Here is a 9,764-nt window from a genome sequence, read left to right as displayed (position 1 = left end):
CTGCCTAGAATTCCCCAGTGAGAGGCTGGGGGTGTGGCTCAGTGGTAGAGGCCCTGCCTAGAATTCCCCAGTGAGGGGCTGGGGGTGTAGCTCAGTGGTAGAGCCCCTGCCTAGAATTCCCTAGTGAGGGGCTGGAGTATGGCTTAGTGGTGGAGCCCCTGCCTAGAATCCCCCAGTGAGGGGCTGGGGCGTGGCTCAGTGGTAGAGCCCCTGCCTAGAACCCCCCAGTGATGGCCTGGGGGTGTGGCTCAGTGGTAGAAAACTTGGTAGAAGCCCATGGTTCAATCACCAGCACCTCTAAAAAAAAAAATGACAGGGTCTTGGCATCATTAGATAGCTTAAAAAAAAAAAAAAAAAAAGGACTCTTGTTCCCAGCATTAGAGTCTCTATTTGACCCAGATCCCCACATGAGCTGAATATTTGTGAAACAGTAAAAAATACCATGTAGTTGGACATAGTGGCACTTGCCTTTAATCCTAGCATTCCAGAGGCAGAGGCAGCGGGATCCCTGAGGCTGAGGCCAGCCTGGTCTACAGAGTGAGTTCCAAGAAAGCCAGGGCTACACAGAGAAACCCGGTCTTAAAACAAACAAACAAAAACCAAAAACAAAATTTTTAAAGAAGTAGCATGCCGCATGTGGTGGCATACGCCTGTAATTCCAGCGCTCGGGGAGGCAGAGGCAAGAGGGTGTCTGTGAGTTCAAAGCCAGCTTGTCTACAAATCGAGTCCAGGACAGCCAGGGCTACACAGAGACCCTGTCTTGAAAAACCGAAAGAAAAAAAAGTAGAGACTTTACTTTGACCTAGGGTGGCACCCAGGGCCTGGCACATGCTGAGCAAACCTGTCCCACTGAGCTGGTGACCCGGCATGCCGCCCGTGGACTTTGTTTTACACACCTGCCATGCTTCCCCTTCTCAAAGGCTTATATTACAAGTATGTGCCACCATGACCAGCCCAGGGAGCACAGCGGAGGCTGGACAGTGGAGGCTGGACTGACGGACGGACTGCTCCAGCCGGCGCTCACGGGGAACGTGCAGTCATCTCAGACACGCTGTGCTTCGCATCTAGGCATGTACCAGGTGTGGACAATCCTCATCCAAGTTTTCTGTGCTGTCCATGGGTTAGCTGATTTCAGATGGGTAGACTCAGGCCCAAAAGGGCACACAGCACTGTTGCGAGGTCGTTGCTCACTCCACCCCCAGTTATGTTTTTCCTGCCTGTCCTTTTTTTTTTTAATTGTATGTGTATGGGTGCTTTGCCTACACCTATGCCCATGCGCCACTAAGGCCAGAAAGTGTCAGGTCCCTTGGAATTGTGAGCCACCCACCATGTGGGTGCTGGGAATCACACCCAGGTCCTCAGGAAGAGCAGTAAACAGCAGTAGTCACCAAACCATCTCTTCAGTCCTCCCAGCTTGAGCATGCGCGCGCACTCACACCCCAACACAAGCTTACGTAGACTTATGTAGCTCAGGCTGGTCTCAAGCTTGCTGTGTAGCTGAGGAGAGCCTTAACCTCATTATCCTCCTGCCTCCAACTGCCAAGCGCTGGGATGACAGGCATGTGCCACAGACCTGCTTTACGCAGTGCTGGGGACCAAAGGCAGAGCTTCCCATAGGCTAGGTCAGCTCTCTACCACGGACCTACATTCCCAGTCCCGATCTTATTTACTCATTTATTTATTTGTGACAAGGTCTTGCTGTATCATCCAGGCTGGCCTGGGACTTGTTACGATCCTCCTGCCGCAGCCTCCCAAATGCAGAGATCACAAGCACGAGCCCCAACACTGTCCCACCCGTCCACCTAACCTTCCAAGGCCTCCAGGGCGCTGGCCATGCCGGCTGCAAACTGTGCTGCCTCCTCCTTGCTGCCGAAGTTGAGGCCCCAGACCTGGCGGGCGTCCCGCCACTGGTGGAAGATGGGGGTAGCCTGATTGTACTTGACACCCCGGATGATGGCACAGTTGATAACCACCTACGAGACGGAACAGGTGGGTGAACGCTGACGGGCTCAATGGCAAGGAGACAGAGGGACAGGGAGACGGAGGGAGCTTGCACCTGCTGGTCAGGCTGCATCTTGCGACCGACAACTCGGAAGGAGTTGGCAGTGGGGTTGTGGTAGATCTGGACACGGCTGAAGGCCTGGGCACCAGTGCCAGCAGGGAGCCATCGCTTGTTGCTGTCATCGTAAAGCATCACAGTGGCCCGGCTGGAACAGATAACCGTCTCGCTGCAGGAGGGAGAGCAGAGGGGTCAGTCACATTCTCCATGTCGGTCTCCCCAGGACAGGACAAGGATCGGAGGAAGAACAGAGACGTAAGAGAGATGAGAACGGAGGAATCAGACGTTCTCTCAGAGACCCAGACAGAGTGTGACACCAGAAAATAGTAGATGGCAAAAAAGTGAGAAAAGAAAGAGGCAAAGAACAAAAGCTTGGCCCAGAGAGATGGCTCAGCTGATAAAAGGTGCTAGACGCCAAGCCGATGACCTGAGGTCAATTTCCTATACCCATATGGTAGAGGCAGAAAACTGACTGTAACCTGTACATGCATGTGCATTCCCCCATCGAGGAGCTGGGGTGTGGCTCAGTGGAGAGCCCCTGCCCTAGAATCCCCCATTGAGGGGCTGGGGTGTGGCTCAGTGGAGAGCCCCTGCCCTAGAATCCCCCATCGAGGGGCTGGGGTGTGGCTCAGTGCTAGAGCCCCTGCCTAGAATCCCCCAGTGAGGGGCTGGGGTGTGGCTCAGTGGTAGAGCCCCTGCCTAGAATCCCCAGTGAGGGCCTGGGGCTTGGCTCAGTGGGTAGAGTGCTTGCCCAGTTTGCTAAAGGCCCTTGGTTGAATCCGCAGTACTATAAAAAAAAAAAAAAGGCAGATTGACAGACGAGTACACTGTAGGGAAGAGATAGACAGGCCACACTCAGGAAGAGGCAGAAAAAAAAATAACGCTGGGCCCCTAAGGCTTGAACTGGGCACTAGGCAACTTGCTCGGGGTCCTGGGCTCAGCCTCTAGAGCCTTAATCCAAAGTGACTGCAGGTCAACTAGGAAAGGCGGAGATGCTGGGACTAGCAGACAGACAGTGAGGCGAGAACAGCCGCTGCCTGGACTCAGTTTCCTCATTTCTACCACCTCTCCTCCCAGCCCAGGTCAGATGAGGCAGCTATGGCCAAAGGACAGGAAGTATGAGGACAGCTCCCAAGACCCTGGTGCTGCCTCCCCTGAGGCTGCTCTTGCTGGTCACCTGGTCCCCCTGGGCCCAAAGAGCCATTTGGCCCACATTCCTGGCTGCACTGTCACACCCTGTGGCTAGGGATGGAGACTCAGCAGTGGCCCAGACTATCTGCCCTGCCACCACCTTCCTGGACGTGTGGGGGGCAGAATTTAGTCTGGGGAGCAGCTGTCCCAACCTGTGGGCCAGGCACAGCTGAGGAGGCCACCAGCCAATGCAGGGAAATACAGAGTCTGACACTACAGACCTGGGTTGAAACTCCCGCTGAACCCTTCTTTCACATGACCCAGAGAGCTCATCTCCCTCGTCTCACTTAGGGAGGACATGACGGTCCCTACCTCCTGAAGGCTGAGAGCAAGAATGAGTCTGGTTACTTAACGTACTGGGCACAGTGCCTAGTGTACACTGAGTACACTCAGCACTGGGGTGCTGAGTGCTTGGTCACTGTCAGCCCCGGGGCACCGGAACACCTCCAGCACATAAGATACCACACACCTGCCTTGGAAGTTCTCCTCCAAGGCAGTTACTAAGGCTTCCAGACGGGAAGTAACTTGGCCAAGGTCACACACAGACAGGGGAAGTGGGGGAAGCTCAGGCCCCACCCACCCCCACCAGACAGGGGAAGTGTGTGGGGGGGGAGCTCACCCCACCCCCACCGGGCTCTTTCCTGAAAAGAAGAAGTTTGTGGTTTTCAAGGGGAGAGAAACTGCACCCCACAATGGTGGGGCTGGGGGCTGGGGCGTGGTGTCAGACGGTGGAGGTGGAGTTCCGCAGGGAAAGCCCCTTGGCAGGCCCCTGAACTTCACATGGAGCCGGCGCCCCAGCTTTGCATGTCAATTGCTCCATTAGCTAGGCCCAAACCTTGAGCCTTCCCAAGTCGGTCCTTCTGTCCCGCTGCATCCCTTCAGGACAGATGCTGCTCCACCTGGATGCAGCCGACAGGGCCCAGAGAGGTTGCAGGGGAAGGCTCTGAGGGTCCCCCACTCTGTGCACCTATGGGATCTACCAATCAGGTGTCACTTCAGACAAGCATAGCTTCAGGGGCTGTTTCTGGCTCAGGCACCCTGGGCATGGCAGCGCTAAAAGCTCACCCACACCTGCCACCCACACCCAGGGCAGACTCTGGCCTGACGCCCAGGGCTTCACTGCCCCACCCAGGTGCACTTTGGCCTCCCAGGTGGTCCTACCCTGCCAAGGCTCTGGTCCCGAGGAGCTGCAGGGTGACCCTGGGCTGGGCCCTGCTCTCAACTGGACCTTAAAAAATGACCTAATAGAAGGACCCTGTTAAGACCCAACCAATCTCATAGTCCATCCATCTGTCCTGTGTCCCCGGCCCCCATCAAGCCCTGTCAGATGCAGACCCAAGGCCTGTGAGGTTCCCCCTTCTCCTCGCTCACTCCGTTCCAGCATCCCTCACCCCCTTGTACATCCTCCCTTTCCAGAAGCCCCTCCCTAGCCACCTCCCCAGCACACCTCACAGCAGTCCTTTCTGCCTGACAATCTTGTTCTGAGGCAGGCACCCTTGTAACTCAAGGCCACGATAAAACAAAAACCAGAACTGGTCTCCACCAAATGGGGCCCGAGCCATCACTCCAGCACTCAGGAGGCTGTAGCAAGGGGAGATCTCCTCAAGTTCGAGGCCAGCCTGTAACACAGTGAGACCCTGTCTCAAAGAAACTAAAGGCCACACTGGGGCCGGCAGATGAAGGGGCCTCCAGGCCTCACCACCTCAGTTGGATCCTGCAAACACTCATCGTGGAAGGAGATAACAGAGTCCCACAAGTTGTCCTCTGACCTCCATATACCCAAAAATCAAAATAAATGTTTTTGTTTTGTTTTATCCTTAAAAAAGAAATTAAGAAATAGTGAATCAGGGTCAAAAGCCTGAAGACTTAGAATTGTGTTTTCCCCTCAGGCTCTTGTCACCTGAGAAGCTGATGTATATTTAGATGTTCCACCTTTTTTAAAGCAGCACCCCTCTGCTCTACACTTTTCTCCATACTTTGCCTTTTTAAAAATACCAACTGGACTGTTTTCTCATCTTTCAGTGGAGTTAGGGGTTGGGGAGCCCTTGAATTCAAATGGTAGCCTCCCTGCTAGCTTGCTTGCTCCTTGTGTGCTGTGTGATCTTTGTCCAGTGTCTTCACCTCTCTGTGCCTGCATTTCATCATCTGTCAAAGGGCTAAGGCATCAGTTTAGCTCATCAGTCTGCTGAGCGGTACATCTGGAAATCGGAACCCAATGCTCGGAACAGTGTCTAATGTCCTTTAGATGTCAGCAGCTACTGTCGAGTCTGCTGTTCACAGCTGCTGAGTGTTCCTGAGTGTTAGGTATTATTCTAGGTTCTTGAGATGCACTGGGGGGTCAAAGGGATCTTTTGGGACCTGATGTTTCAGCAGATAAATAAAGGTTAATGGTTCTGTGGCCTCTGTACTTGGGAGGCAGAGGCAGAAGAGCCACTATAGGCTTCAGGCCAGGCTAGGCCACATGGCCCTGTTTCATATATCCCCAAAAGGAGCTGGAATGAAAAATCCCCACAGGAGGTACACACCTGTGACCTCAAGCTGTGACCCCAGCTCTTGGGAGCTGGAGGCAGGAGGTTTCAGGAATCCAAGGGGGAGGTAGAGGGCTGGCAAGATGGCTGAGTTTGATCCCCAGGAGAGACCTGCCGCCCATCGCTGTCTTCTGACTTCCACATCCTTCACATATGCCCATCCTCACCAAAATAAATAAATGTAAAAACATTTTCTTAAAGAAAAAAAAGAGACAACCTGCCTTCCTTCTGTGCGGCCTCACTTCCAGAGCCTCGTTTCCAGCCTGGAACTCCGAGTTCCCAGCTCACCAAGTCTGTTGTGAGGATAAAAGGAGACAACCCTAGAGCCGATAGATTCCACCTTGGCAGCTGGGAGTCCTAAGAGGGCGAGCTCCTGGGGACAGAGGTGACCAGGTGCAGACACCTTCCTCATTCTCCCTTTGCTGCTCACCTCCCCCAACCTTACCTCACCATCTCCTTGCACCATGAAACTTGTGAAACACACACCTAGCATCCTGTGTACACAGTACAGTCCAGGCTGACCTAGAACTTACTCGGTAGCCTAGGCTGGCCTCAAACTTGTTATGTAGCAAGGGAATGGCTTTTAATGGTAAAAGTGTGTTATTTGTCCAAAACAAACAAACAAAAACCAACAAAAAACAAAAACCCACAGATGGTTCTATCTATCTTCCTTTTTCTATAATGCCACCAGATTTAGACAGTCCTGGGTACAAATTCAAACTTTACCACCTCCAAACTGACTTGATGTATTATTTTTGAGACAGGGACTCAATAGCCCAAGCTGGCCTCCAGCTCTCCATCCTCCTGCCTCCGCCTCCTGAGTGCTATGTTATAGGCATGAGTCACCACAAACCGTTAAACTTTAACAGGCCATTTCCTAAGTATCTCCGTGTCTCGGTTTTACTACCTGTAAAATGGGGGTAAGACGAGGGCACAAGCTTGTACTAACATCACATTTGACTGCGGTGGAGACTGAAATGGAATCAGACCCATGTAACAGCGCCTGCCACAAAGACGTGTGACTGAACCAGCCACATCATTTAAAAATAAAATAAATCAACAATTGCTTGTGTTATTGCAAGAGGAAAGGAATGAACCACATGCTTTCAGAATTCTGTCTGCCCAAAAGCCCCAAGACCTCTGACCCCTCTCTGTCTTCCCAGCTCCCGGATGTGGACGCAGCAGACACTCGACAAATATTTGTCAAACCAGGAGAAAAAGAACCATATCTTGTAATTTTCCATCTCAACCTCCCCCCTTCCCACTGCCCCCAGTCAAACCAGTCTGCTCCCTTCTCTGAGGGCACTGGGGCCAGGCTTCCAGAGGGGGGCTCGGTGTACCCAGCTGGGAATTAGGGACAGGTCTGTCTTTTAATCCTAGCTGTCCTCGGAGAAGTGACACAACCCAGCAAGTGACCTAGGACGAGGGAGACCCTCCCCTAAGAGGGTTGGGGGACCTGTACAACTTGTGCCTCCCCTCAGGGGAGGGAGGTTTGGCCCAGGACACAGCCGGAGGGGGCGGGCTGCAGGAGGACGGGGGCTGGGGGTGGGGGTGCAGGGGGCCGGCCTAGACGTTGCTCCTGCCCTTTTACGGTCTCAGCGAGTGAGGCGGCACTAACTCGGACATCCGCCATCCGCCTTCCACCGGGTCTGGGACCGGAAACGGGTGGGGGAGGGGAGGGGCTGGGGGCGGCAGGAGAGGAGAGTGGGGAGCCAGTGGAGGAAATGACCCCCTTTGGGGGGGGGGCAGAGCTCCCAGAGGGGAGGGAAGACCAAGCAGGAAGTCTCCAGAGTGTCTCGGATGTCCCCTTCTAGCTCCAGATCCCAACACTCCCACATGCCAAGGGACAGACGTGAGAGGGAGGGGTACTGGCTCAGGGTCTTAGCGAGGAATGTCACCCTGATGTCAGAGGGCAAGACTGGAGGATGTGCACACGGGGGTTAAGCCCAAACTGTCCCCAGGAGACTCCTAGCCAGGGGCTTTGGGGCAGGAAGTCCCAGCCAAAGTGGAGGAAGGGAGATAGTATTGTCAAGATGTAGCCCCAAGGGAGACACTGGGGGGCCGAGGGGAGGGGGCTCTGCCAGCACAGGCCCCGCCCTCAGGTGAGCCCAGGAGTTTAGGGCAGCTCCCAGGGAAGACATTAAATTAAAAAAAGGAGAAAATTCCTGGGGAGAGAGCTGAAAGAAGCTGGTGGGTCTGAGTCTGGTGGGAGAAGGCTATGACCTTGACGCTTTCCAGCGACCCCTCCTCCAATCCCACGGATTGGGGAAGGGAGGTGACACCCGGCGACACTGAGCCTAGGGGGAGGGGATGTGGTATGGGGGAAGCAGCTGGCCCACAGTGCTCACTCGGGGGCCCGCCCCCCACACCAGCTGTCTCGACAGGTGAGTCAGGAAGACAAAGGCCCCCTCCCCCAGCTGCCGTGCCCCCTCCCTCCCCGGCCACCAGGTGGAGGGGGAACTAGAAACGCCCTCCGGCCGGGAGCCGCCCTGGGCCTGGAGTACTCCCGGGCCCTAGGACCCAGCCTCAGTACCTAGGGAAAGTGGGGTCCCATCCAGACCCTCCAGGCCCCGTGGGTCCAGATCGCAAAACCCCTTCAACAGAAGAAACTGTGTCCCCCAAATATAAGGGCATCAAGAAGTAACCCCTGAAGTTAAGGGCCACGGTCCCACTCTAGGACACTCATCCAGCGGCCCTTTCGCAGGGGTCCGAAGACCACGTTTCAGGGCTCGGGTCCTCAAGCCAGCCCCCTCCCCCCGACCTGGTTTTGAGTTTGGGGGCGGTAACTCCGAGCCCCGCTTAAACCGGATCCTTCCTGCGAGGCTCTACCTAGCTGCCAACTCCGAGGTGCTCCTCCAAAAGTCCTCCTGTTCTGGGTCCGGAGAGCGTCCCTGAACCTGAACGCCATGGAGAGACCCTCGGCCGGCACCGCCCCAAACCTCCAGGGAGCAGTCGGAGAAACCGGGTGTCGATATTTAGAGATCGCCCCGGGAGACATCGCTGGGAGCTGGGGCGCCCGAAACGCCGCGGCGCCTACAGGCAGCCCCGAACGAGCTGGGGGAGGGGGACAAAGGCGGGACGCGGGGACGGCGCCCGGATGGGACCCAGCTGGGGGGTTCGGAGCTCACCTCATGGCTGCGCTGAGCGCGGGCGGCGCGCCCTCGGGGAGTGCTCCCGGGGCGCCCCGGACTGGAGGCGCAGGGGTGCGGGGCTGGCTCCAGGTTCTGCTCAGTCGCTCCCGGGGTCCCGCCCCATAGAGTCCGGCTTCCTGGGGAGAACGTGGACCGGGCCGGGGCGGGTCCTCGCGCGCTCCACCCTCCGCTGCTCCGACGGCCTGGATCTCCCGCGGTGGGGAGCGGGGTGCGGCGTCCCGACCTGGCCGGCGCGCTCCCTCGGCCGGCTGCACCTACCCGGTTACTCTTACTACTATACTCTCTTTGCTACATTTCGTTCCAAAATTCCACTCCCCGCACCCACAATGCCGCGCGCCTTAAAGGGGCCGTAGACGCCTCCAGGCGGGGGATGGAGAGCGTTTAAAAGAGAACGCGGAACCTTCGGCTTCCGCAATCGCTCTCCTTCCTCAGCCTGGCGGCGTCGGGGTGCACCCTAGGCCTCGCCCCCCAGTTGAAGGGTGAAGCTCGCCGGAAGAGAGGGGGCCTTTCTTTGATCTCTAGCTGGCTCCACTACTGGATTCTGGGGGTGCAGGTTCTCGAGTCCAACTCGCTCCGCGGACTTCTGCTCAGTTTTGGGAGGGCGGGAGGCCCCCCGGCTAAGCAGGGGAGCGCATTAATTCCCACCTTTAAGTAACACTTCGGCACGCGCCCCGTTGCCCAGACCTCGCTCCTTAGGCCGGGCCCCACCCCTCGCCGCCCCCCACCCTCCCGGGGAAGGTGTGGAGGAAGTGAGCCAGGGGGCGCGGCGGACCGCTGACTCACCGCCCGGTCGCGGCTGGGTGGGGGCGGGGGTGGGGGTGGGGATAGACCGGA

At 56.4% G+C, this 9,764-nt stretch overlaps 1 protein-coding gene across 2 annotated transcripts in view; it reads right to left on the bottom strand.

Annotated features, from left to right (window-relative positions):
• The window catches only part of Vasp (vasodilator stimulated phosphoprotein), a 15,121-nt gene extending 5,500 nt beyond the window's left edge, over positions 1–9,621 (bottom strand). For both annotated transcript variants that reach the window (XM_055615561.1, XM_055615562.1), the window contains exons 1-3: positions 8,907–9,621; positions 2,057–2,228; positions 1,808–1,973 (exon numbers count right to left, since the gene is read on the bottom strand). In XM_055615561.1, the coding sequence (XP_055471536.1) occupies positions 1,808–1,973; positions 2,057–2,228; positions 8,907–8,911 (343 nt within the window). In that variant the 5' untranslated portion in view covers positions 8,912–9,621. The remainder of the gene's footprint in view (positions 1–1,807; positions 1,974–2,056; positions 2,229–8,906) is intronic.
• Positions 9,622–9,764: the final 143 nt, after the last annotated feature.

The sequence above is a fragment of the Psammomys obesus genome, unplaced genomic scaffold (assembly GCF_907164565.1).
Source record: "Psammomys obesus unplaced genomic scaffold, mPsaObe1.curated_primary_1811, whole genome shotgun sequence".
In the NCBI taxonomy this organism is placed as follows: domain Eukaryota; kingdom Metazoa; phylum Chordata; class Mammalia; order Rodentia; family Muridae; genus Psammomys; species Psammomys obesus.
This window is presented reverse-complemented; position numbering and strand designations above follow the sequence as displayed.